At 49.0% G+C, this 19,550-nt stretch overlaps 1 protein-coding gene across 1 annotated transcript; it reads left to right on the top strand.

The window, feature by feature from the left end:
• Window positions 1–2,168: 2,168 nt before the first annotated feature.
• Window positions 2,169–18,033, top strand: GSG1 (germ cell associated 1; the record flags this gene model as incomplete). The annotated part of the gene is given in 13 exon segments (XM_082849487.1): window positions 2,169–2,216; window positions 11,908–12,226; window positions 13,733–13,903; window positions 14,598–14,750; window positions 15,634–15,662; window positions 15,666–15,698; window positions 15,700–15,740; window positions 15,742–15,750; window positions 17,661–17,790; window positions 17,792–17,803; window positions 17,805–17,838; window positions 17,841–17,924; window positions 17,927–18,033. Coding segments are annotated over 13 exon segments (1,170 nt in total).
• Window positions 18,034–19,550: the final 1,517 nt, after the last annotated feature.

The following is a 19,550-nucleotide window of genomic DNA, read 5'->3' as shown; positions in this document are numbered from 1 at the left end:
AAGCCTTTATTTACACCCCAGTTGTAGAGGAATTCACCCATGCTTTCTTCTGGTACTTGTATAATTTCATTTTTGCATTCAGATCTCTAGTTCATTTCGAGTTTGTTCTTATATAGGGTACAAAAATGAATCCAATTTATATTTTTCTAAATGGCTATCAGTTTGTGCCAACACCATTTGTTAAAAGATCATCTTTGCCCCAGTGATTATAGATATCACCCTTGTCAGATACTGGATGTCTACTTGTAGCTGTGTTTATTTCTGGACTTTCTCGTCTATTCCACTGGTCTGTTTGTCTAGCCATGCACCGGTAAATACCATATTGTTTTAGTTACAGAGGCTTAGCATCCTTTAATATGTTAGGGCTAATGCCCCCTCAGAGCTCCTTCCTTCCAGTGTTTTCCTAGCTAGTCTTGGGCATTTGTTTTTTCACAGGAACTTTAATATCAATCTCTCTCTTTTTAAATGCTCATTGGTATTCATATTAGGGTTCCATTACATTTATAAATTAACTTAGGGAGAACTGACATCTTGATCAAATTGAGACATTCTGAGAATGAGGCAAGTTATTCCTTTTGTTCAAGTTATTGGTACTTTGAGATCTGATGTTCTCTCTTGGACATTTACTTAGGTATCTTAGCTCATTAAATCAAATAATATTTATTGAGCAGCTATTATGCCCTTAACGCTATATTAAGCACAATAAAAGTAAAGAAGTAGGTCTGTCCTCCAGCAGTTTAGAATCTCATGAGAGAGACAGGCTAACACACCTAACGCACAGCAAGCAGCTCAAAAGCCCATGGAAAGAAGCTCCCCACAGTGTGCAGCTGGACCATCCATGCTATGCAAGCTCAAAGGAAAGAGAGAGAAATGAGGGCTAGAATAACAAGGCAAGACTTTTGGCTGAATTGAGGCTGGAATCGTGTACCCTGAAGGTCGTGTGGGATTTACGTGGGGTGACAAGGAAGAAAAAGGAGTCCCAGTGAGGAGCACCCAAGTAAAAGCTCAGAGGTGGACTGAGCATGACATTTCACAGGGCAGAAAGTCCCCAGCCAGACCCTTGGCTGGAAAACCCTCTTCAAGCCTCAGAGTTACGTCTCAGTGTTAACAGCCCCCAAATCCTCATTATGTACTTATTAAAATAATATTAGTGAACATCTACTAGTTTCCAGATACTAGTCCTTTAGAGTGCTAATTTCTGTACATCACTATCTTTTCTGGGAATGGTCTGGAGCTGAGCTGTCCAGTAGCCCAGTTTAGCCACATGCAGATACGCAGTCCTCAGAGTCCTTGGCGGAGTGCAACTGAGGCACTGGATTTCTAATTTTATTTCATTTTAATTTAAATTTTAAAAATGGAAGCAGGATTGCCCTGGCGGCCCAGTGGTTAAGACTCCGAGCTTCCAGTGCAGGGGGGATGGGTTCAATCCTTGGTCGGGGAACTAAATCTTGCATGCCGCAAGGTGCGGCCAAAAATAGTGAATAAATAAATATAAATAAATAAATAAAAATGGAAACAGTGTAAATTATTTTTCCATTGAACCCAACTTTATCGTTTGGGGGAGGACTGCATTTGACTTTGACGACAGCACTGCATAAGATATCATTGTTGTATTGCAGGGTGTGTGTCCATTTTACTTTTTTTAATGTGGCTACTAGAAAATTTTTAGTTATGTCATATCTCATTTCTCTTTGTCAGCACTGGTCTAGGGTCTTACAGCCCCATGTGGTCTGGTCACTTTCACGTGGGAACCATCCCCCACCTTCAGAATCTGATCGTTTACTAAGATGCCCAGGTGATTCTTATGCATAGTAATCAAAGCACTGATCCAGATGACAGAGAAGACACCCAGGCCTCTGATAGGTAACCCCAGAGTGGCCCCAGTCCTTCTGAGAGTGGGGGGATGAGGCAGAGGGAGCAGCAGGGAGATCCCTGCTGCCGCTGTGATGTCACAGAGGCAGCCTCCTGTGTCAGCCAGCCCCACCTACATGGGTGTCCTGGCCGCAGGATATCCTCTTCATCATCTCCAGCCCACCTCACACCACCTGACCCCTCTGCTGGCAAGAGGGGCCTTGATTCATCTTCAACTCCATACTCATCCCATGCAACCGATTAAAACAGAGCAGAAGAAACACTGAAACCCCTTTGCCTCAGAACTTCAAAAGTGAATGAGCAATTCCTCTCAGCTGACTCAAAATGTTTGTCTCACCTGGAAGGTAGGTACCTCGAATTCTGAAATCTCAGGACTATCTCATGTATAGTACTCTTAATGTTGGATTGGTAATATTGGTAATTATACAAATTCATCAATTTATTTCACACGCTTAGGGTAAGGAGCTTGAGAACACATGGTAGGATTATCCGAAATGCAGTAAAAATTTGTTACTCAAGTCCAGTTTTTATTGATAAACCTGGTGATTACCTTGGCCTCTTGTTTTCTCATCATCTTCCATGAAAACTTCCATTTCTTCCTCCTTTGACTCTTACCATACTTTCCCTCTCTGCTCCCAGGGCAGCTTGTGTCTTCTAGCTCTTCTTTCCTCTCCATCTGTATGATTCCTGTTACAAAATCTGGTCCCCAGTAGAAGGCCCAACGACCATGGCAGCGATGAAGATGTGTATCACCTAGTGAACAGAAAGAGAGGATGAGGCACCCCATGGTCCCACTGAAAGCCAGCTCTGATTGGAAATCTGCTGGAACTAAGGAGGACAGCATGACCTCAGGTTCTTTCTGGTCTCAAAGAATCTGCAGAGATGCTTCCAGACCCAGAAAGACACTCACAGCCAGCGAAGATGTCTTGGCTTGTTTAGGGTAGAATCCACATCTGGAAGGGACTTGCCTCCCATTTTGAGAAAGTTGGGAACTACCAAATTGCAGCTCTCAGGGTTACTAAAAAAAAAAAGGCAACGTTCATTCTCCTATATCCTGCCTTTCTCAGGAAAGAAAAATGAAGCTTACAATTAGCCAGAGAAATAAAACACACAGAGCAATGGGGTGTGCTGTTCATGGTCTGGAATTTAGGGATCTCAGAAGAAAGGATAGGACTGGTTCTAGGAAAAAGACCCTTCTGGGGCCGCGGAGAAGAGCTCATGGTGGGCTCAGCCCGCTTGCCTGGTTCAGAAGCTCCCTAAGTGAACAGATCACAAATAAGAGAACCCTCAGAAGTGGATAGGCATAGGACAGGAAAGCCAGCCACAGGGAAAAAACATTTTGTTGTTTTATGAGGAGACATACAGAGGAAATATGGGAGAGTCTGTTTATCGGTATAAATCCGCGAAGTTTACGCAACCCACCGCCTCATTCTGTGTGCGTTCTCATAACTGGGCCTCAGTCTGGGCGATGGTTAAGGTGACTGGGCCTCCCCTTTGCTGCGGGGCGGCCAGGCCATGGCTCAGGACGTTTCCAATATTTACGAGCCGTGTGGCCTTGAGCGAGTCAGACTCTGAGAATCTGACTCGCGTCTAGAACGGAGCGGCCGCCTCTCCTTAGGGCTGGTTGTGAGGATTAAACGTCCGTGGAGGGACTGGTAAGCCGTCCACGACACGAACGGGGTCCTTCCTCTTCCTTTCCACGTTCACTCCACCGCTTTTGATCTTCACAGCAGAACCGTGAAGGTCAAACTCTTTCTAATTCGCCTCTGAGAAAACAGTCGCTCGGGCAGATTAGAGAACTTGGCCAAAATCTTTAGCCCCGTCCTGGGGTCGTGGGTGGAGCAGTGACTAGAACTCTGATCTGCTGAGGGTTCGTGGCCCCGAAGTTCAGCCTCTTGGACCCACGAAATGAGGCAAAGGCACGGCCTTCCTGCAGAACTGGAGCCGGGAGAGTAAGTTCAGGGGGAGGGCAGGGGGCGGGGAAAGCCTTGACTCTGGATTGCACGGCACCCGGCTCCTCCCGACCCTCGGCCCACCAGCCTGTGCTCGGAATTCAGGGGATGGGCAGGGTCTCCGCACTCCCTCCGCCCGCCCCGCCTGGGAGGGTCCCCGGTTCGCCGCTCCCGTCCCCGCAGGAAGATGGAGAGCCCGAAGGGCCCTGGCGGGGCGCCCCACCCTCTCGGGACCTTCTGGGGCTCGGCCGCTGGGCGGAGCCTAGCCAAACAATTCAAAGCACGCTCCCGCGCGTCGCCATGGCAACGCGCTCCCGCTGCTAGGCGACCGGGAGGCGTAGTAAACCTTGGGCCTGGGTGTTACTCCGGGAGGGAGGGGGCTGCGGGGTGGCGGCGGGGACTAGCCTACGCTCGGGCCTCGCGGCTGCCAGGGGGAGAAAGAGAGGGCAGGAGAGAAAGGGACGAGGGAGGCGCACGCGGGATGGAAACGGGGCAGCGCAGTGCTGCCAGCCCGGGGCCGCGCCCTAAGCACCCCTCGAGAGGCCTCTCGCGTTAGACCCCCGCCCCACCCGTCGGTCCCCGAGACCCACCCCACCACCACCACCCTCTCACCCCCGCCCCAAGCAGGCCACGAGGGCTCTGTCACCCCAGCGTGAGCGATTGCCCCACAGGATGTGCAGATGGGCTGCCCCCCTGATTCACTCCAGCTGCTTGCGGCATGGAAGAACGGCGGCTTCCTCTCCTGGAAATGACTGCATTAGCAAAAGCCCTCAAACAATTCCATTAAAAAGCGGAAAGGGAAAAGGCACAGAGAGGAGAGGCCCCCAGATGCTTTTCTTTGGGCCTTCCCATTGCACATAAGTAGGTGTTCCCAAAACTCCTGGACTCATGTTAGGAAGACAGGAGTCGTTTTTTATTCTGGGAGCCCCTAGGGTCATGTGGACATAAAGCATGGTTACATGAGAATTAACCTGACGCTAGGAAATCCCAGAGCTCAGTGTCCTAGAGTGCTGTTAGTATTTTGGATACTCGGCATGGGCATTTTAGTGGCATCAGTCTTCCCTTTAGGGCTGGGAGGCAGATATCAAAAATGTCCTGTGTGAACCGTCTTTATCTTCGTTAATAAATGAGTCACGTGTCAGGCATTGAAGTAAAAATTGGAATTTAGAGCTTCGAAAGCTCGGACGGTTCAAGATATGTCAGCCAAAAGGGCTCCACTCAGTGGGGAATCACTGAGCTTGGGAAAGGACATAACATTTCCAATCTGTCGCTGGCTTGTGAGCAATCTGATTGTACCCTGGTGTCTGTGAACTGGAGATAATACTGGTTCATGAGATCATTGCTGTTTTCTGGGCTTGGCTGGTCAAACAGCAGGAGTGTTTCCACAGGTGGGAGGAAATGTATTGGCAGAGGGTCTGTGTGATGAAACGCTGGGTGCGTCTGTATAGAAAGGCATAGGGTGTTTCTGTGGACCTGTGGACACTGCTCTTCTGTATGTGAAGCAGGAGGATTCGTGTTTCCTCTACAATAGAAGGCTGTTTGGACACTTTTCTTCATTATCCTATCTTCACCCATCGTCTTCCTAATTGTATTCTAATTGTATTCATGAGCCTGGTTTCCATTTCACACTTCATTCATTCATTCCATTCATTTGTGGCTGTTAGGGCTAGGCTCTGAGGATCAACAATGAGTAAAGCATAGTTGCTACTGTATCTAGAAACTTAGCCAAGTGGGCAGAACAGCCAAGTAAACCATATGATGAGTTACATGAGGGAGGCACACGGTAGAACACGCACAGGAGCAGAGAATAGGGTGGTGTAGGTCAGAGCCAGTGACAACCGAGAAACATTTACTTACTCTCCATTCCAGCCTTTTGTCTACTGAGTAACAGAAAGGAGTTAGTTAACAGAAACTGGGTCAGAAATCTGACACCTGGGAGAAGGACAGAGATACTACTATCTGTCCCAAACAAACCTCTCTTGGGACAAAATGCCAGAATGGATATATTAAAAAAAAAAAAAAATGGGGATCCTGTAGCCCCAGGCTTGGACCTGAGGGAAGCGGTATGCTATACAATCTTCCACTGCGCAGCATCTCAGCATTCTTACGCATTGTTTTAGTCACTTCTAATCTTCAGCATAGTCACAAAGCAAACTGAATTCCTGTTTATAAAGTAAATGTGGGTGTCCCAAGACCAGTTTCTCTTCATTCATACCTAGTAAATGTGGTTTTCCACAGTGCAGGGCGTGGTAACTTAAGACCTTAGCAAGACTAGGTTAGCCCCAGCCCTTGGCTTTGCGATGTCATAAATGTTCAGTTGCACATACATCCCTGTGAGGTCAATCCTGAGATGGTGAAAGTCCAGCACACAAAAGTTCAATATTGTTGTGGGTTTTTTTGTTTTTTTGTTTTTTTTTGCGGTACGCGGGCCTCTCACTGCTGTGGCCTCTCCCGTTGCGGAGCACAGGCTCCGGACGCGCAGGCTCCGGACACACAGGCTCAGCGGCCATGGCTCACGGGCGCAGCCGCTCCGCGGCATGTGGGATCTTCCTGGACCGGGTCACGAACCCGCGTCCCCTGCATCAGCAGGCGGACTCCCAACCACTGCGCCGCCAGGGAAGCCCTTCAATATTGTTTTGAGATGTGGAATCTTCTCGTCTGTCTTGAATTCTGAGCCTAACCAAATTATATTTATGTGACATTGACTAGTGATTACTTTTTCTGTCCTAAGAGAAGAAAGAGAAGAAAAAAAATATATTAACATGCCCAAATTACAATGAAAGGAAGTGAGTAGGATGCTGGGCTCTGATTTTTGTGGTCAGGCAGAGAAACTCATGTTTTGTCAAAAAGAGGAAACTAGACCTCGTGGCCCAGGGTCCTTGGGGAGGGAAGGGGGGTGCTCTCAGCACTGAGCACAGCTAGGAGGCAGCCAGCCAAGCACACACACTAAATGCACAGCCTCCTAAGGGGTAGATCCAGGCTTTGGGAAGGGCTAAAATAATAAAATTCGAGAGGCCCTCTTTAAGAAAAAGAACACAAAATGACAAGTACAAATTAGGTAACAGCATCTTGGAAGGGGCCTGAGTAAGTGGGGGACCACAGAGCTGAAGTTTCATCAGCTACGCTCTCGAAATCCACCTCCAGACCTCCTCGTGTGACCCACCTGAGACTCTGCCACTCCCATCCCCTTTTCCCTGGAGAAGGCACACTTCGGGCTATTAAGACACAGAGGGCACGGTTTATGAGCAGAGGCAATAAAAACCCAAAGACAGAGCACTGTGCCAAACGGTGACTCAAGCGGGATATGAGAAGTGTCTCCAAGTATTTGAAGGGTGGAAGCAGAGCGAAGGGAAAAGAATTGCTCACTGTTCTGGGGTGGAAAGGGAATGAGGATACGATTAAGTAGAGAAAAATGTGTGCAAAACTCATCAGGAAACATTGGCTAACTGTGTTTTCTGTTACTGCCGAGCTGTATTTCCCATGGGAAGTATATGAGGACCTATTGAGTTACTGAAAACTAAAACTGGCCACCAAAAAAATGTGCCACAGCGCACAGTCTTACAAGATGTCCTCAAGGGAGCAGCTGGATGGCCCCAGAGTTCGTTCTGAGCCCTGAATTCCAGAAGGCTGACGTACGGCTTCTATAGATTCGTGTGTGGGGAGGAGGCCAAGGGAAGAACAAAGAGCAAGAGCCCCAGCCTGCCCAGCGGGCAGCCACCTCCACCCAGCTTTGCCAACTGGGGGCGGGGGGGGGGGGGGCGGGGCGGGGGAAGCTTGTGTCCGGAAGAGGGAAAAAATGGGGAGACAGCGTCACCCAGCGTTGAGATGAAAACTGCAGCCTAGAGAGCAACAGCCAATTCAGGGGCAAAAAGTGACCACAGGCATCCCCGCTCCCTTCTGCCAAAGGAGAGGGAGTTCTGTCACCGTGCAGAAAGGGCCATTTGGGTGAACAGACATCACGCCTGGACAGAAGTACATGTGTAAAACGCGCTGTTAAGAGTAGAGAACATACCCGGTGACAGACTCATTTGGCTGGAGTGTGGACCAGTTCAAATGCCCCGAGGGAAGCCTGCCTTTGATTCCCTAAACCAGCTGCACAAACATAGGATGGGAAGACCATGACTTGGGTGGTGGCAAATCTGGATGAGGCGGCAGAAGGCAGGGCAGGGTAGAGAGGCTTTCATTAAATGTCAGCCCAGAGCGAATCAAAGAGGTGTGATTTTATGGTACATTAATCCCCTGGCTATATAGTTTTCAGTCTGTTCAGCTTTTTACTTGTTTTTTGGTCAGAGGGGCGGCTCCCAAGGTCCTCACATGCAGAAACGGAAACCAGAAGTGCATCCCTGCTTGGGTACCAAAATCCTTCAAAAATACAGCTTCCTGGGCCTCACCCCAGAACCACGACGGCCGCTCAGGATGGAGCCCAGGAATCTGCATATCTTCCAAAGTTGCAAAGATGTTCTGATGCTCAGTCAGAATTGAGACCTACGGCTCTTGAACAAGCAGCAGCCTTTGAAGACTTTACAATCAAGGCAAACAATCAGAATGGAATCTAGAAAACGTCATGGGAGGGGTAGAGTGTGACAAGGACAAAGAAAAGGGAACTGTTCTTAGGAAGCAACATTTTCAAAGAATGAGTGACTTTTATTAATCTTGGGGAGAAGCAGATCACCAGGTAAAAGAGAAGACATTCCAAGAAGACAGAGTATCTTCGTTTTTATTCTTTTAAATTTTAGAAATCATTTTTTAAAAGATGAAAAATTTTATCCCTTTGCCCAAAGATTGGGAGAGAAATGGTAGATAGCTGTAGCATTGCTGACCCTGGGATTTATTTCTCTCCAACCCTCCTCCAACTGCATCCTCACCCCCAACCCTACCTAACACTCTGACGGTCTCAGGATGTTGTAATAATCCTTACTAATATCGCTAACTGGACGGTGGAGACCACCCGTGACACCAGAAAGCCTTTTCATACCCATGGCTCCATGAGGCCCTGACACTGCAGGTCACAGAGCTTATTAAAGGGATGGAAAACCCAACACAAGGGAATGGGAGCTTTTGTAGTAACGGTGACTCTGGAATATTTTGTCTGCCATAAAATCAAGACCAGTCCATTCACACTGGTTACCTAGGGAATGGCAGTGAGATGGAAACTCAGTGATCAGGTACTCTTTAAAGAAATTTCCCTCTGCACATGCAGAGGTCCAGGTCCTTGCTTCTTATGCTGAATCCCAGATCCCCACTGGCAAGCTCTCCTGTGTCATCTCCCAGAACAGCTGGGTCATGATTGCACTGGCAATTATTAAATGCCCAAGTCCCCTGCAAGGCAGCATTTAATCATGAGGTACTCCAAAAAATATGAGCTAGAGGGGAGGGGTGTGGGAGGGGGAGGGAGGGGGTGGGAGGGGGAGGGAGGAGGGTGGAAAGGGAGTTTTCCTTCTTTCAACACTAAACCAAAGGGATTTGGAGCACAGATGGCACCTGCGGTCCTTCTGGACAGACCACAAGATGCTGACCACGGCCAAGGTAACCAGCTTCGCTCTCTTTTGCACCTGATTCTTTTAAGAGATGTACCAGTCTCATCAATTTGCTCTCCGCACTAGCCTAAGTTAAATCTGAGGGTTTTCTGTTAACCTATGTCAGTGGAAGAATTACTGACATTTTCACATCTATGTACTTCCTAGTAGATCTGAGCAGGGAAGCCACACTCTGTCCCTTTTCTAGAGACTGAAGAGTTCCCTTGGCTTGGGGCTTATCAGTACATGCAAAGACAGAACTTGTCTTCTAGCTGCTACTTCTCCATGATCCCCTTAAGGAAACCGTCACCAAATAGATTGTTCTTCCAATTCAAAAAGTATCTGGATCCTAGTGAGAAAAGGCATATTTTGGGGGGAGGAATAAAATATGTGATGAAGGGCATGGCACTGTGGGTGTTGAAGATAATTCTTGAAAAGCCTTTTGAATGGATTCTCATTCGATGATCAAGATAATTCTTAAATGAGGCTCCTTGGTGGACACTCCTGGAAACAACCTCTTTGGGCTTCATTCTAAGCTCTTCTTCATCCTCTGTTTCTCAATTCCTTCATTTGGTTGTCAGCTTAGTGCTGCTACAGAGTGGTTGTACTGTGGCGAGGGGTTCATTATTCTTATTTCGGAACAACCCGAAGAGTAACTTACAAATATATATGATCTGAAATGGATTGAGGGTAGCATTAACATCTGATGTGATATGATAGTAGATAAATCTCCAAGCCATAGGTGATTGAAAATAAAGTTGTCAAAAATGGAGACTTGCATAAACCCTTAGTTCTACCTTTATGCAGGATGACTGATGAAGACGTTTCACCTTGAAGTCTATTTCCTAGTCAAGCAATGGATACAAAAAAAGAAAGAATAACTAACCCATAGTAACAGAACAATGACAAAAACCAATAGGATTTTCATCACTAAAAACAAGAATAAAACGTTCTTTTGCAGGAAGAAGGGGGCCTCATAATGACTCCCATATCTGGCAATATAAGATCACCCCCCTTCCAGATGCCATGGCTATTGAGTCCTCAGCAGGGTCACCCAGAAAATTCTTGACGGAGTTAATTTGTTGAGTGCTTAAAAAAAATCATATTAGCAAATTGCTTTTCAGAAGCTGTTTCAACATACGTTTTGCTTACTGGCTTTTTATACACATGAGAATCTGGTATATTTCTTATTGCCATTAAAAAAAAAAGAAAACCTGCACTTTGTGGTATGCACGGTTTTAGTGCCTGGAAATTCTGAAGAACAAACTGTTATGTTTCTAAGAGAAAGTTCCCTGTTTAATGTAGAAAATGTTAAGCTGGAGACGATGAGAGGAGATGGGCCTGTCTCATTTAGCTATGGTTTTATTTACATCTCTTAAGCTAAGCAGATTTGGGTCTGATTAATCCTGATATGAGCGATCGCCTAGAAAGCTCAAGATGGCTTACTTTAAGAAGTGTCTGTCAGCAACTAAGTACGGGCTTCTTCTCCATTCAGTACGTATTACTATAACAGTACAAACTGCTTCGTAATGCAAACATCTCAAAATCTGAGACCTGTCAGATTTCTTTCCTTTTCTAAATCAGCTTAGATCTGGCTGCAAGCCACCTCTCCCCAACTTTGAAATAACTAGTAGTGGACTTTTTCAGCTCACCCTTCTCTTCTCTTAGGCTAAAAATGATGAGGTCAGGGGCTCCAGCCAGAGCTACCCGGGCCACACTCATTCTGCAGCCACGCACTGGGTTACCCCTGGGAGTCAGGCACTGCGGCTGCATCAGGCTGTGGGGCCGCCCCTGCACGTTCCTTGTCCCCACCCACCAAGGGCACCCTCCCGTGTCTCCAAGGTCACAGCACTCGGCGTCCAGCCTCCAGGGGTACCATGCAGCCACCTGGCATTTGAGATTCTGTCATCTCGGGGGCAGTGGATGGAAGCTGGACCCACATCGCCGCCTCTCTGAGAACCCATAGCTTCATCTCCTCTCCAAAGGTTGCAGCATCCCCACATCCCGGTTGGTCCACTGCCCTCTTATCCTCAAGGGCCCAGTGCCTCTATCTGCTCCCCCAGGGAGGATCCACTTTAACATTCGTCGATAGGATATATGCCCCTTTACTCCTCTCGGAGAAATCTAATGCAGGGAGGAAGACATCCAAAACTTACGTTGTCACAATAACAAATACCTCCACAAGTCAGTGCTGCTACCTTTCAAGGAAGACAAAGCCAAAAATTACCGGCAGGAGCATTTGGAGAGCTCCCAATTCTTTTTCTCAACCAGATATATACTGGCTCAGTGGCTTAGTCTCATATTATCCGATGCTTATTCAGACGATCCCCAATAAGCGTTTTAATATAATAAGGTCCGGCTTAAATAAACATCATCACTACGGTGCCTACTCTGGGCCACTCCTGGAGCCCAAGCTTCCTCACGGCTACTTGGAGAAAACTCCCAGTGGCTCGTCGTGCCCGTCTTGTTGGAGGAAAGTGGCTCGAGCTTAGGGAGCTGCGGGGGAGGGCACTGATCTCCGAGGAGGCTCTGAAATCAGGCTCCGCTCTTGTGTTTGTCTGTTACAGATGGAGCTCCCGAAGGCCTTTTCTGACCTATGGACATGCCTATCTGCCTTCCTCAACATGCTATCACGCAGCCTTTCCACAGCATCCCTGCTCAGCAACTACTGGTTTGTGGGCATACAGAAGGTTCCCAAGCCCCTGTGCGGGAAAGGTCTGCCAGCCAAGTGCTTTGATGTGCCAGTGCGCTTGGATGGGAGCAGCACAAATGTATCATCTCTGGAGGTGCTGCAGTACAGCTGGGAGACTGGGGATGACCGCTTCACCTCCCATGCCTTCGGGAGTGGCATGTGGCTCTCCTATGAGGAAATCGTGCAAGACCCAGGTGGTCCCTCACCCCACCCACCTGATATCTTTTCCCCACCAGGGATCTCATGCAGGCAAAGAATCAGTGGGATTCTTTGTACAGCCCTCACTCACCCCTGCAGGGCCCCACCTCCGCCTCGGGGTCTTCCCACTCTGCATTGTGTCCCTTCCCCATCAGACTCCCTCGTAATAAGGTCCAAAGTCCAACCATCTGACGTTTCACCTCCAGTCTCGCTGGTTTCAAATAGCATTACCCTTAAAGGGTTTCATGCAGACTTTTTTTTTCAATTGGGGTAGAGTGGTTTTACAATGTTGTGTTAGTTTCTACCGTACAGCAAAGTGAAGTAGAGTTCCCTGTGCTCGTGCAGACTTTTAACATTATGCGAATTTCCATCCCAGCGAGCTAGAGTTGCCTAGACAAAACGAGGAGAATATCATAGAAAGAGCGGGGACTCTGCCCAGCTGTGACCTTATAGGAAGAACTTCATTCCTACAGGTCTGGATTTTCTCATTTGTGAGATGCAGGGATCAGAGTAGATCGCCTTTAAATAAGACCCCAAAAGGGTGTTCTCATTCTAAGTGTTACTGCTACAATTGAAAAGGTAGGGGAGGGCTTCCCTGGTGGCGCAATGGTTGAGAGTCCGCCTGCCGATGCAGGGGACACGGGTTCGTGCCCCGGTCCGGGAAGATCCCACATGCTGCGGAGCGGCTGGGCCCGTGAGCCATGGCCGCCGAGCCTCCACGTCTGGAGCCTGTGCTCCGCAGCGGGAGAGGCCACAACAGTGAGAGGCCCGTGTACCGCCAAAAAAAAAAAGAAAAGGTAGGGGAACTGAAGCCCAGAGAAAGTAACTAGATTGTGGAAGTTGGACCCAGACAGACCCTCCCATGTCTCACACCGCTGGGCCTCACACTCGCAAAGCAGGCGCTGTGCCAGCCCGTTAGGTAAGGGTCGTCCTCGGGTGGGGAGCAGTGGGGTTGAGGACATCCCCTCCTCCCTGCTCAAAGCATGCAAAGATTCCCCTGGTCGTGAAGCTTTTCTAAGGCCCAGAACTGTGTACAATTTGCAATCTGCTGCTTCTCCCGATTTAGGCTAAGGGGAAGAGCAGATGGGACAGGATTATAATTCATGTGTATTTACATTTATACTTGAGTTATTATTGTGTCACTTAGCACTGCTCCAACTCCAGTCCCGGAAACAGTTTAGAGCCCTGCAGCCCAGTGGTACAGCAGGAGCAAAAGGTGCTGGTGAACCGGTGCTGGGGACATTCCCCGGGGTGACTCAGGGAAGTGTACTCTTCATTATCAGGACTTGAGAGAGAAATTAATCTTGGATGACTCTGGCCTATTTTGTTCATCCATCCATGCATCCTTCCCTGCTTCCAAAGAGACATTTATTGCCTGCCTACCACGTGCGGGGCAGGCCTGTGTAGGACCAAATGGAGCAGTACCTGGGATGGGACTGGGGTAAAGTCTGCATCCCTAGTCCAAGGCGGCACCTCATCACCCTGTACCTTGTCTGTTTCAGGGGAGAGGTGCCGAAGTTTCCTTGAACTCACACCACCAACCGAGAGAGGTGAGAAAGGATTACTGGAATCTGCCACGTTGCAAGACCCATGTCACCCCTCTCTCCGATTTGGAGGGAAGCGGTTGATGGAGAAGGCTTTTGTCCCCCACCTTCCCTTGGGGCTTGGGGCAAGTATGTGGCTTTGATGACAAATTTAGTTGCCATTGAGTTGGGCCTCTGAGTATCTAAACTGTACTGTGATCTCTTGCTTTTCTCTTCTGAGCCCCACAGGGTGACACAAACTCCTGCTAGGCTGACCCTCATTCCTATGCAGGAATGCAAAAAAGGAACAGCAGGGACAAATAAAGTCCACACATAGAAATCCACCAACAGCTCTAACCTACTCCAGTCGCCAAGCAACCATGTAGAAAGCTTGGGTCTTTCCTCCCCCCACAACCCCGATCATTTTATCGTAACATAGAAAGAAGGGAGTCAAAGAGGGCAAGGGTGGGGGGGGGGGTAGGGATGGGGGGAGGAAGAAGAGAAACAAAATGGATTGCTCCAAGATTAAACTTTAAAACAAAGGAGAAACAAAAATGATAACTAGCAAAGTCATATCCCTGCAAGATTTGGTGAAACTTGGATGACTTCTTCTCAAACCTCCCTAAGAGCCTTTACATGCCGTCAAGTGTACTTGGCTATGTGTTGGGTACTGAGCAGAGGGAGAACAAAGAGCCCCAGGCTAAGGGCTGTCCCAGCTGCTTTCACCTCTGTCTCCTCCTCTGGTGCTTCGAGGCTCTGCACTTCTCATGGGCAGCATTTGTTCACCGCCGGTTCAGTTAGTTACCTGTCAGGTGAGAGCTCTTCTTCTTCTGGCTTCTGACAGAGATCCTACGGCTATCACTGGGAGTCCGATTCGCCTCCATCGGACTGGGACTCATCAGCTTCCTCCTCCTACTGATGGACTTGCTATTCACGGGGCACCCCGGCTGTGGCCTCAGGCTGAGCACCTTCACCGCCATCTTCTCCGTCTTGTCAGGTGAGCATCTCCAGAGCTGGAGAGGAGGGGGGGTGTTCTCTGCTGCCTTTGAAGCACTAGCCGGAAGGCTGCAGTCTCTGTCCCAAGGGAAGAAGGAGCCCCAAGGAGGTCTAAAGAATGGAGCCAGGAGATAACAGCACAGGCGTCTTTAATTTTAAATGGAAATAACATGCGAAATGTTATCTTAGATCATTATGTCCTTTGCTAAATGATTTCTCTCTAGGTTCTTTTTATTTGCAAGTTTTCTCATTATGTACAATACAGTTTGGGTTTTTTTTTTTGGTTTGTTTGTTTGTTTGTTTGCAGTACGCGGGCCTCTCACTGTTGTGGCCTCTCCCCTTGCGGAGCACAGGCTCCAGACGCGCAGACTCAGCGGCCATGGCCCACGGGCCCAGCCGCTCCGCGGCATGTGGGATCTTCCCAGACCAGGGCACGAACCCGTGTCCCCTGCATCGGCAGGCGGACTCCCAACCACTGCGCCACCAGGGAAGCCCCTGGTTTACTTTTGAGTCGTGACATCCACACAGCTTTTCCACACTCTGTTGCATAAAGTGAGAGATGCGTGTAGACGAAGGATAGGGCCCATACTGGGGGTACAGGTGGGAAAGAAGTAAAGGGAGCAGCAGCCTGTGTGCAGCCTCGACTCAGAAATGTTCCCACAGCTTGAAACCAAACATCTGGGGAAGCGACTGCAGACACACCTTCAAGGAGAAACCCCCACTGCAGAGTAGCCCCCCTGGAGAGTGGTGGTATCGGGGTAATGGAACGCCTCGACACAGGTTGTACCTGATGCCAGACGAGGAGGTTGCTCCCAAATCGTATTCCCCGTACACGGCAATGCCAGCCTGTCTCTAAGGGAACTGCCTTCCTGTTTCCTCTGTAGGCCTTCTGGGGATGGTGGGCCGTATGATGTAGTCACAAGTCTTCCAAGCAACGGCCGACTTGGGCCCCATGCTTGGATGAGGCTTGGATTCCATGCTGGAATTACGGCGGGCCTTTAGTAGGCGCTCCTCCACCTTTCTCCGCTTCCCTGGTCCACCTCAACTAGATGCTTGCTCTGTGTCCTTCTGCCTTCTCTTCATCCCTCATCCCAGATGTCCATTAGTCACCCAGAGGGCTGGACCAGCAGGCCACGCCCATTCTCCCCCCCACCTTCCGAGGAGGTACAGAGTGGCTTCCTCGGGCTTATTTTTTCTGCTGATAAAGCTGTAACAAGTGCTTCTTCGCCTGTTATGTAGGACACCCTTGGTAAATGAGACTAATTTTGCATGGCTTACGGAAATGATGCTCTCTGTTTTATATATTTTATGATCCAAGGTATTGGGAGACAGAGAAATGAAGAATTAGCCTTGCAGTCTGGATCAGAGTCCATTCCTGCGAATGGCTCACTCTTCTCCTGTGATGAAGAGTGGCTTCATCCTGCTTCTATTCTTATTCCATCGAACTGTGCTAGAAATGAAACTTCCCCTACCAGTCTCTCTCTAACCCTTAAAGAACTAAGGGCTCAGTTAGTCTAGATTTCTCTTTAAAAGAGGGAAGCAGCGACCATGATGAAACACACACATTCAAGGGAAACACCCCCTTTGTTTGGGTTCCTCACCGTCTCCCTTGAGGAACGCTCTCCATTCACTGCACAGGTGCCAACTTGGACCTACATGGACCGTCTGGGCTGAGTGCTAAGCACTTAACAGTGCTGGAAAGACAGTCCGTGCTGAAGAGGTATATGGAAGCCTGTACATGTCCGTCACAGGAGCTCCTCCCCTTTCCTCATGGTGTAATATGTGCTATTGGATTCAGGGGCCTTTGCTCTCTCCATCAGCCACCTGATCAGTTTAGCTCATTTTCCAGACTCATCGTTTCTCTCCTTTTATCCATTTTCAAGCCATTCTGGGCATTTCAGCTGCAGATCTCAGACTTCAGAACTCCCATCAGAAGCATCCTCAACCTGAGTCTAGTCCATCAGAGGCAGCAGAGCGCGTAGCCTATAAGCATCACTTGGCCTCGTGAAATACCCCCACACACACACAACCTACACCACTCCTGGTGTCCTGGGCTTCCCGTGATCATGGAAGACTTAAGGGTTGGACTTCCGCAGTTTTTAGGAATGTGTTTGATACAGTTCCCTGGTGTCTTTTTCTCTTTGTTGAATCCATCCAGCTTCTCTTCATCTCCAGCATCTCTTCCATCCTTTACAAACTCCCGTAAGCCAAGAACCACATTGTTTCCACAGTAGGCAAATTCCAACTAGAGCTGCCTAGGATAATACCTGTAGATGTGGAGTCAGTGTTTCCTGAATGCCTCTCAGAGGCTCAACGTCGTGGACCCTAAGACAGCTAAGTGCAAAACCAAGGAAGATGGAAGAGGTATCTGGCAGGAAGTATGTGTCAGGGAAAGGAGGGATGGAGTGTCTCGGGCTGTGTCCACTGTGTCCAGCTGAGCTACAGCTCTATGGAATCTTGGGGATTATACAAGGTTAACTGTAGCTTGCGAAACAAGTGTCCAAAAAATTGTATGGCAGGGCGGGAGTGAGTGAGTGAGTGTGTGTGTGTGTGTGTGTGTGTATACACAAACACGAAAAATACGCCACCAGGTATAAAAGAACACAGCACTTACACTAATCAGTGCAGTGAAAATGAATCCGTTAAACTCCTAGCCGGACTTTAACACTATACGAGTCATTGTCTTTTACTAGGAAACATTCAGAACCTACCCTAAGACAGACCAAATTCAGTCCTCTTGCCCACAGCTCTTTACCTGCAACGTGGTGGAAGGCAACACCATAAGATCCTTAAATCCCTAAGGCGGCATCGGCCCAGCTGCCTAGTAGGAAGGGATCCCGATATTTTTCTTTCAAGCCCGTAAGGAAGTCAGAGTCTTACATTCCAGTTTTTTTTGTATATTTGTCCCTAGCACGGCCTGGGTTTCCTTCACCTGCTGCATGGCGTCAGCTGTCACCACCTTCAACACATACACCCGGCTGGTGCTGGAGTTCAAGTGCAAGCACAGTAAAAGCTTCAGAGGAGCCCCCGAGCTGCCTACTGCATCACCACCTAATGTTTCCTCCAGGAGCTGGCGTGCACAGCCCACCCGAGGGGCCTTTGACCAGCCACCCCCAGTACCACCATCAGCCCGTCCGCTCCGTCTCCGGAGGAGTGGACTTCTCCTCAGAGCTACACACAAGGAATTTCAACACGGGACCAGCTGGGAGCCTCAGGAGGAGGCGGCCGGGTCATCTGTAGAGGAAGAACAGTGTTGGGAGTTATGGATTTGCAGAGCAGGCTGAGCCCTGCCTTAAACGTGTTGCTTTGTCATCAACACGTGCTTAAGCCAAAGTCTGTTTCTTGAGCGTGATTTGCAGAGGTTAAGAACAAGGGTATTTAAAGTCCAAGTCCGGGGGGCATGTGCCCGGTGCCCTCGCTCCCTTTTCTGTCACAGCTTGGTCTCACTCCAATCTCCCACCCCCGCCCCCCGTGTCACTCATTCAGAAGTCCCTTCTCGCCTTTCTGATTGTTGGTTTTATGCCAGGTTCTGGGAGATAAAAAGAGGAGTAAAATATAGTTCCTGCCCTTTATTTTTTATTTTTTTGTTTGTTTGTTTGTTTTGTTGTTGTTCCTTTTTTTTTTTTTTTGTTCCTGCCCTTTAGAGGCCGACCAACTTGGCCATCTGTCCTGGATTTGGAAGAATGGAGGTGGGTAGTTGGTGGTGCCTCAGCCTTCCGTGGTGCACTTGACTTTTCCTGGAAGCCACACACTGGAAGGCTCTCCTAGGAGCTCTGACCTGTAGAACGGGCATCCTCTGCACTGCCTACCACGGTGTCCTGCATCCCCGCGATAGGGAACATATCACATCACGTTCATTACACATTATCCTCAGAGCCATCAGGAGACTAGGACACATGAGAAGGCTCCCGCAGCCTGCGGGGACAGGCCACCCCCAGAACGGCCCACTGAGGCCACGTGGACAGGAGGGCAGCCCCCCAGCAACCAGGCTGCAGCCTACACTCCCCTCTGAGCCCCACCTTGCGTCCATCCACTCGCCCTTTCTCTTTTCCGTCAGGGAAAACCCGCCATCCTTGATGGCTGAGAAGAAGGAGAACAGCACACACGTATGCTCCTATACACAGTGTTTATTTGTTCTGTAACGATTCACATTTTAAACAGCGCCTCCTGACAACGTACCAGCTGGCTCTTCTCTAGCACAGGCAGTAAGGGCGGCCATTCACAGTCGACGTGGGGGGAACCACACTAGAAGGGGGAGCAGAGTCCCTCTGGGGGTGGGAGGATGTCGTCTAGGGTAGCGGGCTTGCACGGGAAGGAAAGAGGAGAGACTGGGAGAAGGAACACCCCGGCATTCACGGAAGTCAATACTCTTTCTAAGTAGCGCTTGATTGGCTCTGCTGGCAACCCTGAAAGACAAGAGCACTTCCTATCTTTGACGTCCGGCTGGGGGGTTGCCCGCAAGGAGAAGGAAGTTTAGGGACACACTGGATGAGACCAGCACCCACACCGATCAGGTGAAGCTTCCTCGATCTTCAGCCACCCTTTACTCCCCCTGTACTGGCTGCAGGAGGAAGGAGAAACCTAGAGCTTGCGTCCTGTGTTTAGCAAGGGAGATTCAAACTGATCAGAGACCAAACAATCTATGCGAAGTTAGTCTGCAAACACACCACAAAGAATTTAGGGCCGCTGTCTTCCCTAGCTGCTGCTTAGGTGTTTCTGGGACTCTCCCAGCATAAATATAGTCTCCTGCCCCAAACAGTCCTCCCAAACCAGATGCTCCGTAAACAGCTTTGCGTTTGAC

This window comes from Leucopleurus acutus, assembly GCF_964270905.1.
Source record: "Leucopleurus acutus genome assembly, chromosome: 11".
NCBI lineage: Eukaryota > Metazoa > Chordata > Mammalia > Artiodactyla > Delphinidae > Leucopleurus > Leucopleurus acutus.
Note: the sequence above shows the minus strand (reverse complement) of the source record. Positions and strands in the feature narration are given on the sequence as shown.